At 44.5% G+C, this 27,500-nt stretch overlaps 2 protein-coding genes across 2 annotated transcripts in view; both read left to right on the forward strand.

Annotated features, from left to right (window-relative positions):
- The first annotated feature begins 2,112 nt into the window (after window positions 1-2,112).
- Window positions 2,113-14,529, forward strand: LOC311367064 (very long chain fatty acid elongase 6-like). Its single transcript, XM_084485883.1, has 4 exons — window positions 2,113-2,423; window positions 5,654-5,785; window positions 8,129-8,280; window positions 10,180-14,529. The coding sequence occupies exons 1-4, from the start codon at window positions 2,323-2,325 to the stop codon at window positions 10,635-10,637; spliced, it is 843 nt and encodes a 280-aa protein (XP_084342009.1). The 5' UTR covers window positions 2,113-2,322; the 3' UTR covers window positions 10,638-14,529.
- Window positions 14,530-15,986: 1,457 nt separating this feature from the next.
- LOC311366441 (transmembrane protein 150A-like) overlaps window positions 15,987-27,500 on the forward strand; it is a 17,781-nt gene continuing 6,267 nt past the window's right edge. The window contains exons 1-6 of the mRNA XM_084485228.1: window positions 15,987-16,220; window positions 16,680-16,772; window positions 19,332-19,379; window positions 20,450-20,536; window positions 23,572-23,639; window positions 26,580-26,707. Of these exons, the coding sequence (XP_084341354.1) occupies window positions 16,708-16,772; window positions 19,332-19,379; window positions 20,450-20,536; window positions 23,572-23,639; window positions 26,580-26,707 (396 nt within the window). The 5' untranslated portion in view covers window positions 15,987-16,220; window positions 16,680-16,707. The remainder of the gene's footprint in view (window positions 16,221-16,679; window positions 16,773-19,331; window positions 19,380-20,449; window positions 20,537-23,571; window positions 23,640-26,579; window positions 26,708-27,500) is intronic.

Genomic DNA, 27,500 nt, shown 5'->3' on the forward strand with positions numbered 1-27,500 from the left:
TCTCTCACACACACACACACACACACACACACACACACACACACACACACACACACACACACACACACACACACACACAAGCACACACGCACACGCGCGCGCGAACACACACACACACACACACACACACACACACACACACACACAAATGGCGGGCCTCTATATTGCTTGCCTTTTTATAGGGAAAACTAGCGCATAGACGTTAGCCATCATTGATTAAAGTAGAGTAGACCTATGCATATCCTACTTGTCTTTTGTCTTTATGATGCTTAGTCATCAAAGAAGCCTTGTGCTCGGGTTTTTTTTACGTTTTGTTTTGGAGGTTACAAGACACTAGGGGGCAGTAACGCAGCATAAGTCATTCATTCACCACGGGACATTTATTGTTGTAACTCTATTCTATTTACATTTTTTTGTCAGGGTCACGCATAATAATTATATATGCGCATATCAACCATTAAACTATTTGAAAATGTAGAGAGTATACATTTTACGGTTTGCCCTTTTTTAAAACCCTGAGAAACCGTTTCAGTGTGTCTGTCTTTCCCAATCGCTATTGTGTAAACGGTGCATTGCAAAAGTGCATTAAGGGCAAATGGGGTGGTGTTCAGGGCAGGCCATGGCGTCATCTGGCACAATCAGGTGGTAGGTCCAGATGTGTTCTCTGTGGCGGTCCAGGGTCCCATACTCGGACCATATCTGGCTCCTCCCCTCCCGAGTCTGATGGAGGGAGAGAAGGAGTGGTCACTGTTGTAACGGTTCACTATCGTGTGCCAAGAATAGTGTCTAAAATATCCACCTTATAAATTATTATCGATTATCACATTCAGACTAGGCTTTATCGAGCATGGACCTCATTCATTTTTTTTAATTACCTTTTGGCTCCTAGTGTAAATATATATTATCTCTCTCTCGCTCTCTCTCTCTCTTTCTATATATATATTTCTGATCAAGGAAAAAAATATTTGTTTGATATGTTGATATATGTAAACACTATATTGTTTTCCTTGACTAGATATATGTGTGTGTGTGTGTGTGTGTGTGTGTGTGTGTGTGTGTATGTGTGTGTGTGTGTGTGTGTGTGTGTGTGTGTGTGTATGTGTGTGTGTGTGTGTGTGTGTGTGTGTGTGTGTGTGTGTGTGTGTGTGTGTGTGTGTGTGTGTGTGTGTGACGTGTGTGTGTGTGTGTGTGTGTGTGTGTGTGTGTGTGTGTGTGTGTGTGTGTGTGTGTGTGTGTGTGTGTTATATATACTTTATGGAGCTCCAAAAATCCCAAAATGTATTATATAAATATATATGTAATACTTTTTTCCTTGACTAGAAATGCTGAAAAGTAAAGTATAATTTTATGTCCCACATGATATCAGATCTATATCAAGAGTTGGAGGTCAGTTGGGACCTGGTACTGTTTCTAGGACAAACCGTCTGTTTATTTGTGGTGTGTGTGTGTGTGTGTGTGTGTGTGTGTGTGTGTGTGTGTGTGTGTGTGTGTGTGTGTGTGTGTGTGTGTGTGTGTGTGTGTGTGTGTGTGTGTGTGTGTGTGTGTGTATTCTGAACCAGACTATAGGTGTGAGCAGGTGTGTGTGTGTGTCGTCTCGGTATTTCACTGACACACTTTTTTGAAAAGCCTCTTCTCTAACACCTTAAGGTTTTGTCCACTAGATGGTGCCATTCTATTTTTGTTTCATCGATTATTTGCATCAGTTCAACGTTATTCGTCCTAGGCTGACATTTTCATAGTTTAAAAACGATGCCATGTTTGGCTGAGTAATAATAACACTTGCTTATTGCATCTGAAAGCCAAATTAATGTTCAGCCTTCATATTAATCGACGCTGTGCAAAATAGCAAAAGTATAAGACAAAAGTCGATCGAGTATTGCGTGCATAAGTCATACAAGGACACCGTGGAGCTAATTAAGCACACATTGACCGCACACTTCAGACTTAAATACACGAGGATAGAGCATTGGAGGGTCAGCGCCCCACGCAACCCAGCGTCACATGGAAACTCCTCCCCCGCCGCCTCCATCACTCGGTGCGCGCGTCTCAACGCTGAGGAAGAGAATGAAAGTACTCGCCCTCTGCCTCCCTAGCGTGCGATAGACTGACAGCAGGGAAGTGCAGCGCATCTTTCGATATCATTTATTGGTCGATATTGGTCGTGTTAGCCAGCCTAGCCAATAGGGAAAGGCCACACTTCCAAATTCGTGCAAAGCAGCCTCACAAACAGAGGGTCGGCGGCTTGTTGGCGTTATTTGATCACCAGCAAATCGTTGGGAGAGCGCAGGCCCCGAGTTTGGCGGAAGAAACACTGACATCGTTATGAAAATGAACGAGTCTGCGAGCGGCTCTCCGCTAGAAGAGTACGATTTTGAAAGGCGTTTCGATGAAAGGGAAGCCCTGGAATGGATGCAGGAAAACTGGTGAGTCGGATCTGTGATGGAACTATTTTATTGCCGTACCCGGCAAATAGATAGCCCTGGGCAGACTGGTCCTGTCAGAGCTGTGCGCCATGCGTGAGCGTTTATCGGTGCGACAAGCCTATTACACCCGCCCCCATCTCGTTTATTAATGTTAGTGTAACGTGTTCATAATCATTTAAGTTGTAACATTGTTATATCTGTTATATATTCTACTCGTGTCCTTGATGATGCACGGTACGACTAAATTAACTTCATCCTCACAGCTCATCATTAACTAACGAAATAGCCTACGAATCCACACTCCTAATTATCACCTTTGCAGGCCATATCATTGATCACTTTAGTGTCCGCCTTTAAAGTGGTGACCCTAGGCTGTATTTGTAATCGTAGCTGTAGGCTTGTTGTTTCCCCAACTAGTGTATTGCACTAAGCTATTCTTTGCAAAATGGGAACTGTCTCCGTCTACCAGTACCAATGGATTACGACGTGTGTACATGTGAGAGCGATGTGTCCTCAAAGCACACATTTCTTTGCGGCGAGGCTGAGCAGAACACTACCGGTCCGAAACAACAGGCCATAGTGCAGAATTCAAACCGTTCAGTTTTCCATTGTGTGTTTGTGTGTTTGTGTGTGTGTGTGTGTGTGTGTGTGTGTGTGTGTGTGTGTGTGTGTGTGTGTGTGTGTGTGTGTGTGTGTGTGTGTGAGAGAAAGAAAGGGAGACTGTTTATGTGTGTAACCCTTACCCTTACCCACACACTTCAAGACTGACAAGCGAAACTGCAGACACTGCTTGCCGGTATTTGACACACTCGCATCCTCGGCATTGATGAATAGATCTGCTTCAGCACTGTTTCTCCTGATTAGCCAAATGTATATGCTACTCTTTGCAAAGGCACACACAATCTTGTCTCACAAAGCAAGTCGTTTTTCAAGCCAATGGCTAAACATTTTTAACAAGAGCATGGGAAATCACCATAAGCAATCACAGATGATAAATAACATGTTAGTACCGCTATGGAGTAGTTACCTTTCACAGCTTTATCACCTGCCACTGTTTATCTTCTTTCACGAGTATTATTTGGCGAAGAAAAGCCCACACAATGCTATCACTTACCTTACTGTGTACATTACAGGCCCAAGGCAACCAACGAAAAGGGCTGTGCGACTAATTAGCCAACCAAGCACAGCACACCACGGTTTACATAAGAGGAGGAGCCCCCTCTCAAATCAGCCCTTGTTTTTCAGGAATTCATAATTGATAATATACAGATACTGTATAGATGTACAGCCTGCTCTTTTGCTTACCCTGTCTGGGGCCATTTGTCCACTGCTCCCTCTCTCTCTCGCTCTCTCTCACTCTCACTCTCGCTGTCTTTGTCTTTGTATTATTTATTTGTGAACGATGGGGCAAAGGAGAGACAGCGCTATTTAGCACGACGTTTTAAGCATGATGTTGGATTGAATTGGTCCTTTAATGTGGTTTGTGGACCACATTAAAGGCTCCTGACCCTGAGCCTTAATACAGAGACGTTGCAGAGTATCAGATTAAACAAGTAACGGTTACTCCAGGCGCCACAAGGTTCAGGCCATACGACAGCATGTCCTGTGGAGCCGGAACTGGGTCAAGCTGCAAGATATACATCTATTGAGATTAATACGAATTCTGCCCATCTGGATTAGTCCAGTAGTGGACCAAACTTCCCCACACTATATGTAAGAGTACATGAACAGTAATACAGTATACACACAGGGTTGGTGGATAATTACATAGCCCCTGCAGACAGTACACAAACAAACACAGGAAATGTCCCTGGCAGAAAATAATAATAAATAATAATAATAAATTTTATTTGTAGCACATTCGAAAATCTCAAAGTGCTACAGAGTTTAAGAGGGAAAAAAAAAGGGGGGGTTAGAAAAGAAAAAGCCATAGCGTTGAACTTTATATTCCGTGAACCCTCCTGGCTAGCCTGGGAATACGCCTCTCGATCATTACATCATCGTGTCTAGGGTGAGGCTGGCTCCTAATGGCCTAACTTGACCAGCTCAGCTTTCTGAGTGGCTTAGCAGCAGCAGGCCAGACCTGGTGATCCTCCATGACAAACACTAAAAAAGGGTTTTGGGGATCTTGCAACACAGTGAAGGTCAGTTCATCCTGGTTTGGACTCATGATGAAGTAATCCCAATTACCCCATGGTACAAAAAAATATGAAATAATTATTGATTAGTTTGAATACTGAGTATTAATTTTAAGTGTTAATTAAGTGTTGCTGTTATTGCTATAACTATATTATAAATTATTATTATTTTGAATAAAATTAATTCACATACAGTATATAGGTACAGTACCGCCAGAAAGCGTTTAAACCGTACAAAGGTGAAACACGTGACCCTAATGGCATGCTTGTAGGCACATGCATGCTCTTATCTCTAATGTTTGATCACACAGGTAGGGGCCTTGTCTCGTCTGCGCTCTCCGGTTGTGCAACCGCCCTACGCCCCGGTCACACAGTTTGGCGTTATGAATGGGATCCATGCATTTTGCTTGCTTATGAGGGGTGCCCTTGACTCCCAAAGCCGCACTCATCTTCAACCCTAGATATAGTCACCCAATGTGATGTGATGTCGGTTCAGATGTAGATGTTCCATTGCCGTTGCTGTTCCCTTCTCTGTGTCTTTCCAGGCTTCAACCAAAAGGCAGTGCAGAAATCGTCACATTTTACAGCCTGCAAGGCTATCCGTGTGAATGGCAACGTATGCAACAGTGTTGCATCCATGGAAACCGACGGCATTGCGTGGATTCACTATCTGATTTATTAGTCTTATTAATGCCTATTTATTAAGAATGTGTATTCCCCAGTGTACCTGATGCACCTGAAGTCTATACAAATCTCTCTGTTGCTTCTGTGCATTCCCCCTAGATACACTCGCATCATTGTACATTCCCATAACTTGATATATAGGTCCCATATGACCTCCTGACCTTCAGCACCAAGGAATGTTTCCTGGGTATATATCTACATTCCTCACACCTGACACATCAATAGGCAACACCTACTTGTTTTACTTTACCTGAGATGGTAGACCGGGGGGGGGGAGTGTATGACTACTATTCTATTCTATTCTATTCTATTCTATTCTATTCTATTCCATTCCATGTACTGTTCGCACAGCATGATGTTCTCTCCTTTGCTCCTGACAATTGTGTGGTTGTGTTTTGTCGTTTCCAGGAGCAAGTCTTTCATGTTCTGCGGCCTGTACGCTGCCCTCATATTCGGAGGCCAGCACTTCATGAGGGAGCGGCCCAAACTCAACCTCCGCAAGCCGCTGGTGCTGTGGTCGCTCAGTCTGGCCATCTTCAGGTGAGCCGGGGGCCACACAGCAGGAATAGCCGCAGCCACATTTCCAAATACCCCAAATATATAAATTGCGTGCAAAAACATATAAAGTGAACGTGACTATGTGCTTCAGGTTTGTGCTGCAGCTCGCTCTTATAACGTGATTATGGTGGCTTTTGTGTCGGCTTGGATGTAACTTGACCGCTAGATATGTGGGCTCGGACACTTGAGCTGTCGTATGCAAAGGATTCTTCAAATGCCACACTTTGTTTAATATAAAGAGAGAGGAGAGTTCTTTATTCCCATTGTACCTCCAAACAAAACAACAACAAAAAAACACAATAAGCCGAGGCAATTGAATGTTCGGGCTCATAATAAGTCTACTTGTAAAAATGTTCTTGCGAAGTCAAAGCCAAAAATAAATCTGCATTCTGATCAGGATTGCAGATTTAGCAGAGTTATGTGTTATGTACACAGACACGGCAAGATGCTACAGCACGATAAGCATCTGTAGTCTTCAGGGTTGGGTTGGAGGGTTGCCACTACAGTTGAAGTCCATTGTTGTGTTTGTGTTTTATATATAGTATATCCTGACTTTACTGTTGTTATACAATGCAACACAATGTATCCCGTAAAACAATTACAGCAAGCATGCTTTGAAATGGCCGAGGTAAAACCTCTTTGCCTGTTGACATTATGTAAGATGTTGCAATATATGTAAATTAATACTGCAGATTTAAAGAATAGTTTTGTTGAGTGGCTAAACACACGAGATCCTCTTCTCTACACAGGATGGAGTTAAGTGCAATTAGTGCAGTGGAATTAAAGGCCAACCTTTATATGCTGGCCATTAGCTGCTACAAGCTAGATTAAAGTCATAACGTAACTACTGATACAATCTATCTGTATCACTTTATGATGCAACATAGATTATAGTCATAACATAATTACTGATATAATCTATCTTTATCACTTTATGATGCAACATATATTATAGTATATTATATATTATATAGTTATATATTATATAATATATTATATATAGTATATATATATTATAATGATTATATATATATAATCATTCCCCAAATATAGTAATATAGTTCCTTCATAGCCTTTCCCGCCAGCACACCCTCTGAGCCTGCTCTCTCTCTCTCTCTCTCTCTCTCTCTCTCTCTCTCTCTCTCTCTCTATCTCTCTCTTTGTCTGTACGCTGATATTTGAGTACTATTGGTACATAGGTGTACAAAGGTGTTGATTTGCCAACTACGGTTGAAATCCAGCCATTGTCAATTGTTGCTCAAGTTTTTCCTTCTGACCTATGCAATCCATGTTGTAGCGTCTGTTGTTGCCACGGTTAGCCTGCACTTCTGTAGGATCCTTATTGTTCATAGAGTGAATAGATGGCATTATATAACCACAATAAATATGACTGTGCTTTTGTTTTTTCCCAATATAAAGCAACTTGCAAAATTCAACAGTTGTGCCCAACTTGCCCAGGAAGGGCTTACGTTACCGACATGATACTTACCTCCTGTAATGGGACTGGGTGCACATACAGTATGCATGAACATGTCGTGGAGGTTTAACGATGGAGCATGGTGTGGCCATTGGGTTTGTACGTAGATTGAAAGAGATACGAAATGGGAGGGTGGCATGGGAAGAACAGAGAAGTACTGTGCATTGTTCTCCCAAGTTCGTCTTTGAAAGGGTTAGGGTCCGACAATACTGGAACCTTTGTATCTCTGCACACTGGGAAATCTGTCTGTGATTACACTGAACTCGTCCTGCAGCCATCTCTGAATGCAAAACTAGCAAAACGTTGCGCGTGTTTGCATGTTATCTGTTTTGTGTGCTGCAGACTGATTGTGTATCATTATGTCTATACACAGTTTAGAGGAAGTGTGTTGGAAATGCAAGCACAACTATTACTGTTGTGGAAAGTGTGACACTTTAACAAAGTAATGCAAAAGCCGAGATGGTCTGCAGAACACCTGCTTTTACAGCTCCAGCAAACAATTTCTAGAGCCTCTCTCTGCGATTCCTCACTTCAGCTCCAAGCCAGGGTCCTTATCAAACTGTTTATTTACATTGCTTCAACATGAACCCACTTCTGCTTTTTTTCCTGGTCTTTAAGCACAACTTTGTTTGCCTCGTATTGGTTGGAAACCTTTCACCCAGTCACCCAATGATGTGGGTCAAGAGGTCTGTGAAACTTTGGTGGTGGGCTGTTTGGAAAATGAAGTGCTAACATGCAATGTTTGTGTGTGTGCATGTGCGTGTTTGCGTTTGCACTTGCACATGTGTGTCTGTGTGTGTCTGTGTGTCTGTGTGTCTGTGTGTGTGGTTTACCTTTGACTCTACTAGCATCATCGGGGCGGTGCGGACTGGATGGTACATGATGTACGTGCTCACCACAAGTGGATTCAAGCAGTCGGTGTGTGACACCAGCTTCTACAGCGCACCCGTCTCCAAGTTCTGGGCCTACGCCTTCGTCCTGAGCAAGGCTCCTGAGCTGGGTAAGGCTTCCTCTCTTCCCTCCCTTCTGTCCTGGCCTGCTGTCCACTAGACTGAGAGGATCACAGGTGGGGCCCAGGAAGGGAAAAACCAATCAGGAAGGGGAAAAGGATGCGATGGCACCACACTGTGACAGAGGTTAGACAGGGCTACGTACGATGACGTACCGGTACACTCTTTGGTCTCTTTGGTCTTTCTTCGGTGTGGACCATGGAAAAATTCTGAAAATGTATTGTATGATTATTATTATTATTCTTATACTTATTATTATTATTATTATTAACACAATGGTGTCTCAGTTAAGCCATTTAAAAAAAAGGGGGAACGAGCAGAATACTTGGCAAGAAGAAATCACGCTGATCAAAGTAAAACCAAAAAAATGACGTTATACATTGTATTTGGACTCAATTCATTAGTTAAGTAAAAGTTACTTATTGGGCGAGGGGGGGGGGGGGGTTTAGGAGGGATGAATAAGTCATTCTTAGACACATGGTCGCTGGACCGTGATGTCACGTGGGGCCTCTGATCACACACACCGCACAGCCACCGGCAATTAACCTGAGTAAGGTAGAAGGCACAGCCAGACGGACGGAGTGTGGTAACCTTGGCTGGGAGGGTGGATTTCACACACACACACACACACACACACACACACACACACACACACACACACACACACACACACACACACACACACACACACACACACACACACACACACACACACACACACACACACGCACAACGGACCCATCTTGCAGGGATTATGGTAAATTGATCCAGAGTCCTTCTGTTGAAGAACATGGGTTCTTCAAGTCTCTCAAAGAGCACTCTCTAGTGCATTTACGTTGCATAACATACTAGGGTATTGATCACCAGGAAAAGCCCCCTGTGCCGATCCCAGCCAGAGGAGTTCTGTGCACAACGTTTTGCTTTTATCAGCATTGCGCTGGGGGTTTATGCTGCTGAGGGATTGGTGGTGGGCGAGGGATGATGAGTTATTTAATACAGTGTTTCATTTTTAATTAGCACAGCATTGATACCCATGTTCTTCAAGAGAAGGACTCCGGATCAATTTACCATAATCCCTGCAAGATGGGTCCGTAGTGCGTGTGTGTATGTGTGTGTGTGTGTGCGTGTGCATGTGTGCGTGTATGTGTGTGCATGTGTGTGTGTGTGTGTGTACGTATATGTGTGTGGATCGCTGTGCACCCTTAAGGTGCAGTCACCTGAGACGCGGTTGGATCCGGTGCTATGGTCTCACCTACCAAATCAGATAGGGCTCAAAACATTGGGGTTTTTTGGACTGTACTTCAAAAAAAATTTATTTTCGTTACATCATGTGGCGTGCCGCTCCGGGTCAAAGTTGATATTATTTCAGCTTTGACCCGGCACCCGGCACGCATGATGTAACGCGCACGGCCCCTCCCCTCTGTTCAATTTCCACTCAGCTTTCTCCATGGGCTAACACGCCTTGAAGATCCCTCCTCCTTCTCCATGTGAAAGGGCATTCCGATCACCCCTCTCCCCTCACCCCTGCTCCCCGTTTTCTGTCCACGTGACAAGGTGTTCACGTCTCACCCCTCTCCCCTCACCCCTGCTCCCCGTTTTCTCTCCACGTGACAAGGTGTTCACGTCTCACCCCTCACCCCTGTACTCCTCCACCTCCTCTCTTCTCCGGTCTACCCCTGGCGTCACTTTGTTAACGTCTCACCCCTGCTCCTCTCTCCTCTCTCCCCCTGGTGTCACTATGTTAACGTCTCACCCCTGCTCCTCTCTCCTCTCTCCCCCTGGTGTCACTATGTTCACGTCTCACCCCTCCTCCTCTCTCCCCTCTCCCCCTGGTGTCACTATGTTCACGTCTCACCCCTGCTCCTCCCTCCTCTCTCCCCCCACCCCAGGTGACACGGTGTTCATCGTGCTCCGCAAGCAGCGACTCATCTTCCTCCACTGGTACCACCACATCACGGTGCTGCTCTACTCCTGGTACTCCTACAAGGACCAGGTGGCCGGCGGCGGCTGGTTCATGACCATGAACTACGGCGTGCACTCGCTCATGTACACCTACTACGCGGCCCGGGCGGCCGGCCTGCGCGTGCCGCGGCCCCTGGCCATCCTCATCACCACCACGCAGATCCTGCAGATGGCCATGGGCCTGGCCGTCCTGGGGCTGGTGTACCGCTGGATGCACGAGGTGCGCTGCCCCACCCAGGTGGACAACGTGGCGTGGGGCTCGCTCATGTACCTCAGCTACCTGGTGCTCTTCGCCTCCTTCTTCTACAACAGCTACCTCAGGGGCAGCGCCGCCGCCGCCGCCGCCGCTGCAGTCGGCGAGAAGAAGGGGATCAAGGCCGAGTAAGGAGCAAAAGGGGGCGGGGGGGGGGTGGCGCAGCAGGGAGTGTCGGGTTGGGGGTTAGGCCGGGGGGGGGGGGGAGACTCTGTATTTTACCTGGGCAGTTGTATAAGAGTGTGCCATATAGGGGTGGGGGGGGGAGGGGGGAGGGGGGGAAATCGTGACCTACAGTGTTGTGCCATGAGTGTGTGTGAGTCACAACTACTTTGCTGGTTGCTGGGTCCACGTCTTAATTGTGTATTTTTGTTTTCACTTTGTTTTTTTTGTTTTTTTAATACTTGACCAATTGAAAGCCTCTGTACGTTACACTTTAGCTTTTAGGAGGAATTCAACCCGCGTCACGGAAGTCGGTTGTTATTATGAGAGCAACCTGTGGACCAGGGAACTGTTGCAAGGGGGGCACACCGTAACAGGCCCCCCCCCCCCGAAGCAACAAAAGTACCAAAACGATAAGGGAAGCTAACATACGAGGACATGTTTGTGTATGACTAACATGGTACTGACACATAACGGTAATTGTTTCTCCGAACACTAGAGTGTTGGAGCCTTGTGGGCAAAGCGGTTTCATAGGCCATTAACTATCACCTCCGTCCCATAGTTTTTGTTGTGTTTTTGACTAGAAAAGACATTCCATCACAGTAACTGGTGTGTACGAGAAAATCTCTATTGGAATTATTGGAATTATTGGAAACATGCTGAGAATGTGTAATTTCGGACTTTGTTGTCATTTCGGACTTTGCAACGCTTGATGGGTGCTTAAAATATCATCTCCCCCCCCACCAAATGAGTGACACTAATTAGTGATACTTTTTTTTTTAAGAAAATGGAATTGGAAAATCTGATTTGAACCTTGCTGATAGGCATTGATTAGGGGTTGGATAAATGATATTATGACAAGATAATTGACATGACCACAATAGTTTGCAATTGCATTCTGCATGCTATTAGGCTTAAAGACCATGCTGTTAAGCTAATAAGCAACTGATCTAAATGCACTGATCCTTAAATGATGGCATTCACAGAGAGGCGCACCTTCTTAAATTGGCACTTCAAATAATTTCTATTGAAACAACCTGGACTGAAATGCTCTGAAATACAGAGCAAGGAGTAAGTACCTTTGGTTTGATGCTTCTCTTTTGACACATGTGACATGTCTAAAACAGAGAGATATGTAGAAATGTTCAATCAGCAATGCACTCATGTTCTGTATCAATACTATATATGTGTAAAGTAAATTGAATGGATTCAGATTGGCACTAGGTGTGATGAAACTCCTTAAGTCTACTCAGAGCCGGCCTGGCAATGACCGAGTTGACGTCATCCCTTACGATGACACGTGGTCAGGGGAAGCACCGTAATTACTGAACTCCCACTCACCTTTGTACTTTTTTCATCTGTTGTGAAATGTGAAATGTTTACCTTCTCTGGACCATGATGACAGACACCTGCGTAGTCCTTCATTTACAACCTCCCACCTTGCACGACCTCCCACAACCTCCCCGAACACGTGTTCACGTCCTTGTTCCCCTGAACGCCCCGACTCGATGTGAACTTTGGAAATCATGTAGGTGTCATCGACATGTGTCAGTCTGTTGAATGGGGACGACCTGGCCGCTATGTACAGCCCGTATATATCCCGCGCCTGTACATTTCTACACCTTTGGCCTTCTTTGTCATATGCATGATCCTTCTTGTGCGCTTTAAAGGCACTAAGAGGAGTTTATGTTTATTGCTATGTAGGCCTACATTTAGATTGCATTTCGCTGAATACATATTGCGTTTTACGTGATATGTGTTTACATGGAAAATAGTGAAAACCGCTATTTGACTGTTTAACCACATAGTAGCCTACTAGCTGCGGGTCTTTAATCGTGTGTTTTAGTTTTTTTTTTTGCTTCATGCTGTGAGTTACTATGTTTTCAGGGGGAAATAGCAATTCCTCCTAGTTTCTGAAAGATTCTGGAAATGTTTAATCCAACTTATAACTGCATAGCAAATAAACAACTCCTCTCAGGGCCTTTAAAAACACCTTACCCAAAAATAAGCACTCAATGGTGTTTGTACATGTTTGTAATAAAACATGGCCAATAAAAACGGTGACATGGAAACATTAACAGAAAGGATGATTTATTGTTTTCTGTAGTTGCTGTACTCGACCGGTTTCTAAAGAGAGAAAGAAATGCACGAAAGAGACACACAGCCGTGTAATGGAAAAGAGCAACTGTAATGAACAAAATTAACTCAATTGTAAATAATATCTATTTATTTTCTTAAAGTGTGCTTCTCCATCTGTTTTCAAAGTCCACGGTAAACGCAAGGTAAAAAATGTTTGTTTATCTTCCATATTTTTCTTTGTCATTTTTCTCGCTAATCCTCTCATCCGATTCAACCGATATCCAGCCAAGCGTTTCCACTGATGAACTGCTTTCTATACACCGTTTTGCCTCTGAAAATAGAAACAGACGACCAAGTCCAAATGCGCTCGAGAATAGAGTTGTAATTCCGCCCTAGCTTGTAATTCTACATCTTCACACCCAAGTGTTGTGGCCTGTGTGCGTAGTACGTTTTACAGATTGTCTTTCCCACGCACTAGGAGTAGGCCTAAGCGCTATCAGTTGATCTTGTGCTGCTGGCACAACTCTTACGTCTCGTGTAATTAACTGCAGAGAATGTAGAAGCAAAATATTGATCTAGTGACTTATCAAGTGGACCAGGTTACAGGAAGCGCTTGGCATTTGGCACATGGCAGCCCACATTTTTCCCCATACAGTGAAGAAAAATGAAATCTGTTTTTATTAATTTCACATTAATTCGGTTTAATCTCAAAGTGTTGACATATGCAGACAGAATATAAATACACTCGTAGATTCAACAATGAATGGCATTTTAAGGGAGGAAAACCAGTGGTGTCAGGTTACACTGATGATTATCACCACAAGGGGGCGCTAAGCGACATGCTCTTCCCACGTGTTGAACTTGTTTCTGAGCAGGGTCCAGACAGAGGAGCAGGAGATGGGGTGTAGGTATTTGCCCCAGGAACCGGGTTTATGTTCATTGACAGCTTCTCTGTGTCTCTTTTTTATATCGAGAGGGAAAACCCAACCGGGGTTCACAGTACTACTTTGCCCTTACATATATTTTTGTGACTGTGTGCTACATTTTTTGCTTCAGTATCGGTGACATTAGCTAGTTGGTAGTTTAGTTTTAAAGGCTATTAACTTGTCAATGCAATGCAATGTCTCTTATGCCTTCATAGACGATGGGTCTTTTTAAACTGTTGTACATGAGCACTGGCTTGAACATCTGTGATTAGTATATGCTACACGTGAACCTCCTAAGATGGCGCAATTTGATTGGTTCGCTATCTTGGGATATTGGGCAATATCCCATGATTGGGATCTCAAACTTGGGATATTGTTTTCATCGCAAAATGGTCGTCTCGACACGCTAATAAAAACAAATAAACCGCTAATAAAAACAAATAAATCCTGGCAAAAAATGTTATCTTGTTTATTTTTGGAGTTTTCACGTGTAGTATATAGCCTGCTAAAACAATTATTCACTTCGCCTTCGGCGAATAATTGTTAAATATTCCAATTGTAGGCCTATTATTTGTACGATTTGATTCCAATTGCCAAACTAAAAGGTGTTGCTGTTTATCAGCGGTACGCTTACTAACTTTAACTATAAGTTTAACTTCACCCCTAGGTTCTGATTCAATATTGAAATGTCCAATATGCAACGAAAACCTTTGAGTGAAGTTTAACTTTTCAACACACATGCTCATTCCATTCTCAAAACCACAAAATAAGGGAAAATCGGTTTCAAGGGCTTTGATGTTTAAATGTCATAACTGAATGTTGTGATTTGCAAAAAAAAAATAAAAATACAAGACTAATGTTTTTGTGTCTTGGTTCTTCAATTAAGCTATAGGGCTACTGTTCTTTGTTTCAGTTTGTTTCAGATCAACAGCCATTGGAGATAGTAACCAGTGTGAACCAGGAATCAACCGGGTTCAAACCCTGCTGAGGTCTTTGACCTGGCTTGGGAGTTAATAACCTAGGGTTTAGGACGGTGTGTTGCGGACCTAGAGGCTGTGTACACCAGTAACAACGATCACCTGACAAAAGAAAACTATGATGACCTCAGTTGTAAGGCTTTTAGAGAGTGATGGACGCCTTGGGAATGCGTTCAATCCCAAAGTGTGGTCTGTTATTTGAACTTCATCAAGTAGTACAAATCTATGAACATTTTAAAAATGGCTAGGACATATAGGCAAGAGGCAACAGAACATGAAAATCACCACCAAGGCCTAGTGTAATAATACAATTAAAACAACGAGGTCATGTGTCGCCATCATGTGGCAAAAGTACAATGAAGAACGGCTCAAGTTGCACGAACCAACCCCCCCCCCCCCCTAGTGTAGACGACGTGGCAGTGACGTCACCGTAACGTAACGGGAGAATAGTGGGAAAGCCGTCATTATTTTTCTCCCGCCAAACTGTACACCCCTAATTGATTGCAGCTGTTGCGGGGCCGCAAGAAGCGGGCGCGGGCTGCCCGAAGATGCACACGCGCTGCCACGTGAGAGCAATCACCCCCTCGCTCTCTCTAGCTCTCTCTCGCTCTCCCTTCTCGAGAGGAAACGAGCTCGTTTGAGATAGAAACAACCAGAACATTCACACACTGGAACATTTTTGGGAAACCCTTTTTCCAGGAATAAGACCAGTCAAGAACTAAACGCAGCTTCCCCTCACTCACTTTAAACTGACTTTATACGGAGATTATAATGTACTACCACAATGATCATGGACAATGTTAGACTTGATCTCTTTTTAGTTGTCTCACACACGCGTTATGTTATGTTACTTTTGAACGCATAAGATAAGCAATTCATTTTGGGTTAAAATTAACCTCGTTCCCCAAGGCGTTCTCATCCCTCGACAGACCGCCTGGAAAAAGCTGTTCCAAATGAGCGTTATTGTAGAGAGGGCGGGGGTTAGAGATATCGCTTTATGTATATAGTAGAGAGAGGGACTAACTAGGCCTACCGATAGAGCGAGGGATATCCGTCACATGTTTCGGATATTGCTTTGACCATTTCTTCAATACTCCATATTTATTCTCCTTTATTCGCCTCCGTTTTATTGATCTCTTTTATGTTCTTGTTCTTCAAATTCCAGGGACATTAAACTGTAGTACAGCGACCGGAAATGGCGTTGCAGTACACCGGGATAACGCTACAATTCAGGATCCTCTCAGCCAAACATAATTTAGTGGGAGGAGCATATGGACTTCATTGCGGGATGTCCTCTCCGGGCATCTACGTCAAGAAGTCAAAACAAACTTGGTGGAAACACAGTTAAAGTGAACGGTATACATGTATACATATCATAACTATTAGTAAAATGGCTGAAGTAAGAAGTTGACGAGGAGAAAATGAATGAGTTTTCGGCGCAGGGGAGAGAAGATGGACGTTTAGTGCCTTTTGGAATCTTTTTCCTGGGTTTGGGGTAGCTGAGATGAAGTGCAGTGCTTGAGCACAGCTTTTTTTTTTCCTTTTTTTTATTTTATTTTTACCAGCAAAAGGTAGGATGAAACATTTAACGGAACGTATTTCTAACAATTTAGATAATAACGTATTTCGTGTTCACACATTTAAGAAAGTGCTTTTTGATCCAACTGCAGCATGTTTCTTTTTAAAACATGAATAAGTCCCATGAACAAGCTTATACGCCGAATGAAACATCTAATGAAATAACATGTATTCATTAAACCTTATTTAATCGTTATTTGGCTATGTGTTACATGTAGGCTATTACACTTCAATAGTAATTGGGACTTGATGTGCCTTTTGACATTTTACACCAGTCCACTCCTATTCGTGGAAAAAAGCATCCACTGGATATAATGAGTCATTCCAAAGTAGTGAAAAAGTAGCCTTTTCATAACAAGTCGGCCTAATTCTCATGGATGCGTAGGCTAGCCTATGGCTTATTTAAATTCAGGAAAAGTTAAATAGTAATTGCTTGCTGTGCTTGTTTTCAGTGGCCCGGGTTGACTGAAATAATTGAACATGTCACTGTGGATCATTCTTCCCCTCAGCCTACCAGTCTTCATCCTCACAGGGATATGGGTTGTGTAAGTATTGAGAATGAATTAAAACTTCATAACCTCAAACATTCATTTCAGTTATCTCCACTTGCTTTGATGAATCTATATCCATTGCTCTGCCACTTACACATATGATGAAATCGATTTGATGATCAGTCTATGCTGACAATTCCACCGCTGTCAGCTCCAAACCCCTTTATTGCTCTTCATTGATCCTCTTCCGTGTGTTGTAGTCAGAGTTAAACTACATGCCCGAAGGCAGGAATGTTATGGAATGCCGTTTGTCTCTGAGGTTGTGCGGAGGAGTCAGAACCCCGAAGCCTAGCCCGGTGTATTATGTATGACCTTTCGTCCATTTATTTCTGTCCGTCTATCTTGACCCCATGGCTATTCACATCTGTGAACTGGAATACAGAATACGAAGAAAAAAAAAATAATAATAATGCTGTGCAATGCTTTGATGTAAATTGAGCGTCTGTCAGTTTCAGCTCTTGTCCAAACAGGTGGTAGGACCTATGGGTGTCACTTTAGGGATAGCCATTAGAAGTAGCATTTGTATAGCGACTAAAACACGAGGTCCCGTCCATGCATAGCAGGTAGGTCAGCAATGTATGACACTAGCTACCTTATTTACACAAACCTTCTTATACTTTATTTAAAGGGGGTATGAAGAACATTATAACAGTCCACAATAAGTGATAAGTTAAGTGTAAGGTCATTTGTTATTTGTGCAGTGATAAGTTATGTGCAGTGGTACAGTAATACATCTGATATGATTTGCCCCAGGCCCAGCACGAGATTGCTAAGGTCTTGTGTTCATTCCATTAACTGTATAAAATCGTTTTCAAGGTCAGCAGTCGATCATGGGTTTCAAACAAACAGAACCTTTACAATTACTATGTAATATACCTAAGCTTCTTTTATCAAACTAACCGTAACAATCGTTGAAAGTTTACGTACACGATGAAGACGCCCAAGTTTCACTACTTGACTACTACTTCAACTTCTATTATTACTACTAAAAATGCCTACTTGTCATTAAATGGCTAGAGTGGAAACCATTAACTCTATACAAAAAGTTTACTATACATAACAACTTTATCTCCTGAATTGACTGTCCGCTCCCCAGTCTGATTGTCTTTTTCCCCTCCCCTTTTGTTTTCTCTCACTCTCCCTACCACTCTTTCTCCTCCACCTCTCTCTCTCTCTCTCTCTCTCTCTCTCTCTCTGTCATTTCTCTCTCTCTGTCCTTTCTCTCTCTCTCTCTCTCTCTCTCCCTCTCTGTCATTTCTCTCTCTCTCTCTCTCTCTCTCTCTCTCTGTCCTCTCTCTTTCTCTCTCTCTCTCTGTCATTTCTCTCTCTCTCTCTCTCTCTCTCTCTCTCTCTCTCTCTCTCTCTCTCTCTCTCTCTCTGTCATTTCTTTCTCTCTCTCTGTCCTTTCTCTCTCTCCCTCTAATGCTTTCTCAGTTTCCTTTGCCCTCTTTCCTTAAGTTCCACCAGTGTGCTAAGCTCCATAATGGCTTTGATCACCAGGAAGCGTCTGGAGTATTGAGACAGTGGGCACTATCATTTCTCACACTGGCTCACTAAAGTGTTGGCTGTCCGAGACAATTGGTGATAATGGCCTGTCTAGTCCTGGCCTGCCCTTACCCTTTCCACTGGTTGGATTTAGACCTGTTCTGCGCATGTATTAGACCTGGTCTTTAGTCAAGTCATTTTTGAGGAACAATACAGAAACAGCCAAAGATGCAGCGATAGATTTGCAGTTTGTTATGTGAAGAACTGCGTACCAATTAAGTAACCCTTTATCCTACATGTAGGTCGCTTTGAGAGCCACTGCTTCAGTTATCTCCTTAACCATATATCTGTCGTTTTGAAGGCGTAAATTGGATATCTCAGGACCCTTGACCACGGACTGATCAATGCATTTGTTTCAAAATTAATTGTTTAATTGTTAATTAATTGTTTCTTAATTTGTTCTATCATTTTCAAAATGATTTATTAACGTGTTTTCCTGAACTTTGTGTCATTGCTGGACATGAAGGCCAACATCTTTAATCTGCGGTTCACTTGGTGGGTGGCTGACCCACTGAGACAGAACTTGGCCTTTCACCCAAATTCAACATTCACTCACTTCGACATACACTGGCTTTCCAGCCCAATGCTTTTTTAAACGTAATGAGGCAAACTCATTGTATCATTAGCCACAAACCTCAAATTTTCAGGAAGCTCACAGTTGATGACCTCAAAGGGAAGAGGAAGGGTTGTACACTTCATTTAATAGCAGGAGTTAAAACAAGATGGCTATCTGACCATATTTTTTGACACGTAATAACTGACAACTACTTCCATGACTTGTCTTGTATATTTTATAATGCAAACCCCTGCTCCACCTATGCAGTCCCAAACAGTGTTTATTTGTTGAAAATGTACAGTTTTATCGATTGAAAACAGCCATTCTCGGCTGTGAATGGCTGTGTTATGTATCGACTTTTGTATGTTTATGTGTATGTGTTTACTTTTCTTTAAGGTTTGTGGTCAACACACTTACCTTTTCTTTGACTTTTCTTTATCCCCTCCTTACAGATACGCTATGGCCCTGTACAACCAGCATGTCTGTCCTTTGAATAACTGGTAAGGCACCCAACACGCTTCTTTGCTTTGGCCATTAAAAATGTGGTTGTCTTGCTTTACAAAATGGCCGTAACACCTGCTTCTTTGGAATAACTTGTTTTAGTTACGTAAGAGAAGTAACCAAATAGCAGTCCTACAAGAAGTATCCCTCACTGCTTACTTTAAGAGTCCTGACTGAGTCTGGCGTAAACAAGTGTAAACCGCACAACATCTAACTGAACACTAGCATAAAGAAACTAGGATACTCAATATTAATAAATGCATTATACACCTTATTCCTTACTGCAACATGAAAAACACCACAGACACAACTGTTCATCTGCACTTGATTCGGGTAAAGGTGTTTACGACTTGGCTTATTGCATAATATGAGGAAATAGTCTTTTCTCCACCTAGATCAACACAGCCTCTTGCTGCAGACTCCCAGTGCAGGGTTACAGTCTTAATTTAAACATGTTGAATCAGCAGGAGTGAAGGGTACGGATGGTGTTTATTATGTGTACATATATCCAGAAAAAGAGGGGAGAAAAAAATAGATAGTTGTCCACAAAACTGCAAATAAGACTCTAAGAAAAAAGGTTATTTTTTAACCTTCAGCATCTCTGTATGTCGAAGGTGAGGAGCTCGACTGCTATGCAGTGGACAACCCTCTAGGCTTGAGTAAAAAACATATTATTTACATGATACATTCTTGCAGATGCTTCGGTGGTATGCGCAAAAGTAAACAGAGATTCAAATCGCCTGCTAATCCAATTGACACGTCCAGAACCCAAACGAAAAAACAAAGACACTGAGTCCATATCTAAAATCAAGTCAACAGAATTTAAATGCAAGGTTAATTTTTTACGCTCATTTGCGTCCCAATCCTGAGGGTGCAGTTCATGCAGACACATTAACCACCTTTCTAAACAAGCCTGTGAAACCATGCACGCTTGCTCTGTGCCAGTCAAAACCACCCTTGCCCTAGGGAAAAACAAATGTCAAACTCTTGAGCACGTGCAGCGAGTAGGGACACAATGATTTATATGTTTATGCTAATGCATACTTGGTCCTTCTCTGTGTGCTCCCAGGCTGTACAATGATTCATGTGAGGAGCTGCTTCCACTACAGAGAGGTCCTGTGCTCTGCTGTACTCTGGAGAATCTACCCCTCATCAGGTTTGTGTTTGACCCAGTGTTTCTCATTAGACGTTACAGGAATACTGGAAGTAGCATTTCAACAGGATGATGTGCATCATCGCGTCAGCACATTGTTTCAACCATTCCCTTGCGTCAGAATTGTGAATGATGATACATTTGTAACATGTTCACACATACTGAATGTGAAGATAACCTGGAACTACTCGAGTATTAACTATGTATCTGACTACAGACTACAGCCAGACCTTGAGTTGGTCCCCTCTTACTGCATTCCATTGAGCTCTGTGTGGTTGTCTATGTATTTTTGATTTATGAAGAGTTATTTGTTTGTTCATGTTATCTATTCCTCCCTGCTATTGAAACTTGCAGCATGGCTACATAGTGGAACAGGTCAGCATTTCTTGGCACATATTTTCAGTGAGTTGAGAGAGCAAATTTTGCGGAGAGTGGATATCTGAAAAATGTTGTTATATGTCTAGAAACGCATCTATTTACAGCACACGTCACAAAAACAACAACACAACCAAATCCTATTTCCAGAATAGCATTTGATGTTCTATTTCTGTAGCCCCTAACGCTATCGGTGACTTGGCTCACCTCACACACGGTATGTGGCACTAAAACTAGCTTTAAACCGGGGTTAATCACTACCTGCTAAAACGGTCCGGGCGCGGGGCTGTTGTCAGTGCCGCTGGGGCTCCAGGAGATAAGCCTGCACTTGTCTGAGCCCCAGCTCCTTGACTCTTGCGTCAGTGGAGGTCACAGACCCCTGTACTCTGACAGGAAGACAGCCTTTGTTTTGCTCAGAGGATCCTCTCAGAAACTTCCACACACTGAGATGCAATGTAAACAAGACCTGGGACCCCCCTACACATACACACAAACACACACACACACACACACACACACACACACATACACACACACACACACACAAACACACCTACACACACACACACACACACACACACACACAAACACACCTACACACACACACGCACACACGCACACACGCACACACACGCACACACACACACACACACAAACACACCTACACACACCTACACACACACACACACACACACACACACAAACACACACCTACATGCACACACACACACACACACAACATTTATTAGAATAATCTATTCTTGTAATTTAATTTGGGCGCTTTCATGATTATGTTCATGCAGCACTATGCTGCATTTCACCCAAAGCTATCTTAAAACTTGAATCATCCATGGCCAGGTTTCAAGTAGCAGGTTAGGATATGTTCGGCTTAAACCAAGACTCTGACCCAAGCATGCGCTTTCCTGGATTGTCTGGATTTTCGGTTTCAGAACAGCTTATTTCAACCTTATTTCAACGAGTTGACGCAAGTTCGGATAGGATAAACCTGGAACATGTGTGTTAATGGCACAATGAAATTCCCTGGATCTCATTGCTATGTGTGAGGTTTGCAGAAGCTTAGGCTTATAGCATGAGTCCTTCCCTGGACTGTTAAGTATAGAAATAGAGCTGTATAGAAATTGCCTCATTCATTTAATTTCAACACATCACGTTGGGTTGATTGTTAAGGAGAAACACTAGGAGGAAATTGTATATCTCGGAATACAATAGTATTGGATATGACTATAAAAAGTTTGTTGGCATCCGAGAGAGAGAGACAGAGAGAGAGACAGAGCAAGAGAGAGAGACTGTGTATCCTTTACCACACTTTCTTTTTCATACACAAGTCTCCAAGCGTACCTTCAGGATGTGATGACCCATGACGTCACATTGATTCTGCGACAGGCCCTAGCCCTACCACCACCAGAGATCTGACAGAAATCGAGTTAGAAAGAAGTCGTCAGTGCAGTCGTGGGCGGGATTATCCAGGAGCTGGTCAGGTCTGCTCGAGGTTAGCCTAACAGCATGAGCCCCCATGAACCGAGAGCTTGGGACATGAAACCAACAAATTCGACCTTGCCCCCCATTCATGCCCACTTATTTAACATAATTGGTCAACCCCTGGATATCCCGCTCCTTGAAACGTGACCCAGGATAGGTTCACGGTAGGAGTTTCCATGGTAACTGAACTGAGGGTAGTCTTGAGCTTGGTATCTGAAACCAAAAATACAGGCTTTTCCTGAATTCTTACTGAACATGTCGGGGTAACCCCCGAAGACATGATAAACACATCCTGTGATCTTGTTAACTGGATTGTAAAATGCAATGAAAAATACAGAACTATGGCCTTGTATCGGAGGTTGTTCTGTTTGGGGGCTGTGGTGGGCGTGTCTCTGTGCTGTACTTTACTGACTCGGCGGGGGGGGTGGGGGGGGTTCTGGTGTTCTGGTGTATGGTTCTGCACACTTGACGCAGAACCTTAAATGCAAGCATCGGCGCAAAGACTTACCGTGTAGAGAGAACCACAGTGGCTATTGAGTGCAGAAGTATAATTCAGCCTTGACTTTGCCACACTGTAAGACTGAGCAAGACCGCCCCCCCCCCCCCCCCCCCCACACACGCACACACACACACACAAACACACACACACACACACACACACACACACACACACACACACATGCACACACACACACACACACACACACACACACACACGCACACACACACAGTGTTACAGGCTAGTCAAATAACTGCCTATTGTCCGTGTTCAAGCTTCTGTCGTAAAACGCTCGTCTTGGCCTCTCCCTCCCTCCGAGGCCCGTTCTCTGTGGCCGTACATAATGCCGCGTCTCTGCCAACTGCTGCCACCTATTTAGTTTAGTTCCCTGTCTTTGTGTCCCAGGGCAACTGGGAGTAACGCAACAATGTGTTCAGGGAGGAACGCGACCACAGGCCAAATTATTTCATGGCGGGATGGGAGGGAAGGGAGGGAAGGGAGGGGGGGGGAGGGGAGGGGAGGGAGGGAGCGAGGGAGGGAGGGAGGGAGGCTGGGTTGGTGCCACTGAGCTGCTTGGAAACTCCATATTCACTTCTTCCTATTACCCCCCCCCCCACACACACACACACATCCTCCCCTCTTTCTCTCTCTCTTTCTTTCACAGTAAGAGCGGGACCCTGCCTCCGGAGAGCTGCCTCTTCAGTCTCATCTGCAGCACAGGGTCTTTTATGGGTATGTAGCTCCACCGTGAACGCAGTGATCTACACTCACTACAAACAACTACCTGTGCTACGCTACGTCCGTTGACATAGACGCGGGTCGAACGTACACTTCACACACCGACCCAGAATGCACACCGTTCTCTGTCGCCGTCGCGTCTCCGGTGGACCGCGGAGGAGAAGAAGGAATTTAAAAGTGCAGCACCACACACACACACACACACACACACACACACACACACACACATGCCAGAGTGCAGTGTTTTGCGTTCACACAGAGGTACTGAAGACACACGGCGCCTGTAAACATTGTTCCTATATCAATGGGGCTCTTTATGCACTGAAGACCCCGGCCGTGTTGTTCCAGCTGTTGGCGGCTGGCGACTGCAGCCAGAAGCTCCGTGCTCCCCAGGCTCTGCTGCTGCTGCTGCTGCTACCGCCACGCCCCTCAATCTCCTCTCTGCTCTCTCCTCTCCGCCCCCGTTCCCCCCCCGCCCCCCCCCCCACCCCACCCCCTACGCTACTCGGAAATGCCACTGCCCCGAAAAGATACTTTTTAAAAAATGTGCCGTGCTGCATGCCTCCCATGCCCCCCCCCCCCCCCCCCCCAAGGGCAGCAGGCTCCTGACCACCGCAAGCACGAAAGGCTTTGGAGTGCCACTGTCTCTGTGGACAGTGTGGTCCGTTCCAATGCAACTGGGGTTTCAACGTTGGTCTATTTCGGGTGGTTTACACAAGGGTCATTGGACACAGGGCCGCGTTGACATTGTTTTTTTTGTTTTTTTATATTTGCTTTGGGTTAGAGTTTACATTCTGAGAGGTTCACCATATGGTTTATTATCGTCGTCCTTTTGAACGCCACTTGGAAATTGCCCCTGGGAACGCAATGGGATTAGTGCATGTGGAGATATTTTGGGCAATTTTATGAAGAGCCACACAGGCAATTGTAAGTTTGATATTTTGAACTGAGGTGGGGTGAGGCACTTTCCTTCTCTGCTCTGACCAGAAGTGAGTCAGAGCAAGTTACCATTAAAGTAACATTCAGTCAGTTCCTCCCAAACTCCCAAAGCTGACGTGAAAGTCCACATTCAAGGGAAGCACAACACAAGAAATCCCTCGGGAGGTGGTGGAAATTTCCACAAAGTCACTAAGTCCTCCTGGACTTAGATGGTGGCAATTTTTATTTATATGACTTGGCACACAAGCAAACAAATCCAGCCAGTACCGAGAGCTGATCGGTCCGGCCAGGTCACACCTGTTTCCTATCGAGTGTTCTCAGAAAGCCCGAGCATTTCATGAGGCTATTAACCTGGCTATCCTGCCAGACTGCTGCTGTTTTCTTCAAACCACTCATCCTACATACCTATTTTGCATAACTCTGTTCCGACTAGTGCGAGACTTCTGGTAATAGTTCTGTTCAGTTCTGTCCTCCGGCGGCTTTGATGCTCATAACGTTGAGCAGATGATTTTATCCATGCGTGCGGCCGACACATTGGCATCCTGTAATGCATTAGTCACTCTTCCTAGGAATGCCGTACTTCCAAACCACCAAAATATACAACTTTTTGAAAGGAGGTTTCAAACCCTAGCAATCAGGCAGACACGTGTAGCTCAATGCTAATAACGTTATTAATCAGCCAAAGGTCAAGGGTCATTACAAGGGTCAAAAGGTGAAGTGAAAGGTCATGATTACTCGTGGTGAAAACGCACTTCGCCAAGGACATTCTTGTGTCGTTGTGTATTTAGGTTTGACGCACACAAGGCTCCCCTTGTTCTTATGATCCCACCCCTGTAAAAGGAGGGCTTGATTGATGTCGATCCTAACAAGAGCGTTTATTGTGTAGTCTCTCTCTGTATCGGGAAGTGAGGAGCAACGATCGGAGAGACTACGACGCCCGCGGACTACAAAGTAACGCAACGTGGGAGCACTCTCGGTGTGTTGCAAAAACCAGAGCTCCGCGGCTAAGAGAAATGTTTATCTTGCGTGTTTTCGTCTACACACTAGAACCCCCCGTTGAACCGATGCTCAGAAATGGATGACGCTGTGGTTCTGCGCACAGACAACACAGGGAGAACAAAAAAAACAACATTAAACATTGCTTCTCTCGCGCGTCAGCAGGGTGATGCAGGCCAGATGTGCGAAGGTGTGTGTTTATGCCGAAGCTGACACGCCTGGCCTCAGCCCCCCCCCCTGCTCTATAAATCGGACTGCTCGTTGAAACATGTCGCACACTGGTGTGGGTTCTGTCAATGCGTCGCTGCCGAGCATATCATCGCATTGCGAGATATTTTATCCTCCTCTTGCGGCTAGAGGTGGGCTTTTGGATAGAAAGTACATCGTGAATAGAATGATTGTTTATCTTTGACTGACTATTGGTTCAGGTCTGTTATATGCTCAGCCCCACCTGCAGACTAGCATTGGCGTTGCAGTATTCATCACATGTACGTTCATACAGCATTTCAACATAATAATATCAGGGTGACAATTAATATCAGAAAAATGGACACCACCTCAACCACCGGCTCTTGAGTCTGATTCATGCTGTAATGTACGGTGCTGTTATTTGTATTGACAATGTGCGAGACTATGCTTTGTATGTCTGCATCCTCACCACATATATATAAGTATGTAAATAAATGTGTATGTATGTGCAATTAGATGGACTCTTTCGTCCACAGTGCCACAAGCCCAAAACATACATCGGTGACGGGCCTGTATGTTTGTATTTTAACAGATCAAAACACATGGGAATGTAGCATGGCTGCATGTTCTCCCTCCACATGTATAGATCCAAGTCTATTTCAGACACAACAATTCAAATACTTTAATTAGCTGTCTGTCCCGCAACACTGCCGCCTGTGCTTCGCCCTTCACAACACCTGCTTGAACACATGCTTAGCGTGCCCGCTGCCTGTCCGAGACACTGCACTGAGCCTCGGTGTGTCCCTGCAGTGATGCTGATTGGCCTGCTGCGATACGCCCTCGTCATCGAGCGCCAGCAGAACTGCGTGCTGAACACGGCCGGCCTCTGCACCTGCTGGGTCTGCGCCGCCGGCCTCCTCACCGCGGGAAACTTCCAGGTGAGAGCGACGGGTTCAGCAGAAACCATCACAGCCATCAGAGTCTCCCTTCTGTGGAGACAGACGGTGTTTTTTGAGCTTTTATCAGTGGGTTCTTCTGGTCTTGGGGAAGGGTCGGGGGGGGGTGGGGGGGGGGGGGGGGTGGATGTTGATGGGGAGATGGGGGGGCGGGGGGGGCTGTAATGGACATAGAGGTGTCGATGGACCCATGGATGCAACAGGAGCTGGTAAAGTCTCGGTAACGAGGCTTATTCTCCACAATCCCTTCTGCTATTATGCTATTAATGTGTTGATACTTTTGATACAGCCCAGATACCTGGGAATGTTCCCCAGTTGGATTACACACACAGATGTTGAGCAGAGCAGACATTTTCTGTATACACACGCCAGGTAAAGACCTAGCATAGACGTAACCCAGTGTTTTTTAGGGACGTACACACAATATATCTTGTGCAGTGTGCTTGTCAGAATTACAAGAGAAAGAACGGCTGGAAAGGAGGCTAAGCGAACAACGTCCCTATTTCCCAGTTCTACCACATGTGTGTGTGTGTGTGTGTGTGTGCGCGCTGATTCTGAGGAGCCTGCAGCACCATCATTGCAGAACAGACTGTCGGCGACTTGATTCTGCCGTCCAAAAAAAGCAGCTCTGTTACCAGCATTGTTGTGCAGGAGCCAAACCATATTCATTGACAACAATCGATGGCTATCTGTCCCTGTGTGGTTTTCACTACTTCCAGGCATTGTAAATCACAATGGCTCTGTGTAGGTGGTCCTTTGATCTCCATCCACAAGT

Source organism: Micromesistius poutassou, assembly GCF_964030765.1.
Source record: "Micromesistius poutassou genome assembly, chromosome: 21".
Lineage (NCBI taxonomy): Eukaryota > Metazoa > Chordata > Actinopteri > Gadiformes > Gadidae > Micromesistius > Micromesistius poutassou.

Coding starts and splice junctions, on each gene's coding strand:
- LOC311367064 (XM_084485883.1), top strand. CDS start 2,323: ATGAAAATGAACGAGTCTGCGAGCGGCTCTCCGCTAGAAGAGTACGAT. Junction 2,424..5,653: donor GAATGGATGCAGGAAAACTG/GTGAGTCGGATC, acceptor TGTCGTTTCCAG/GAGCAAGTCTTTCATGTTCT. Junction 8,281..10,179: donor GAGCAAGGCTCCTGAGCTGG/GTAAGGCTTCCT, acceptor CCCCCACCCCAG/GTGACACGGTGTTCATCGTG.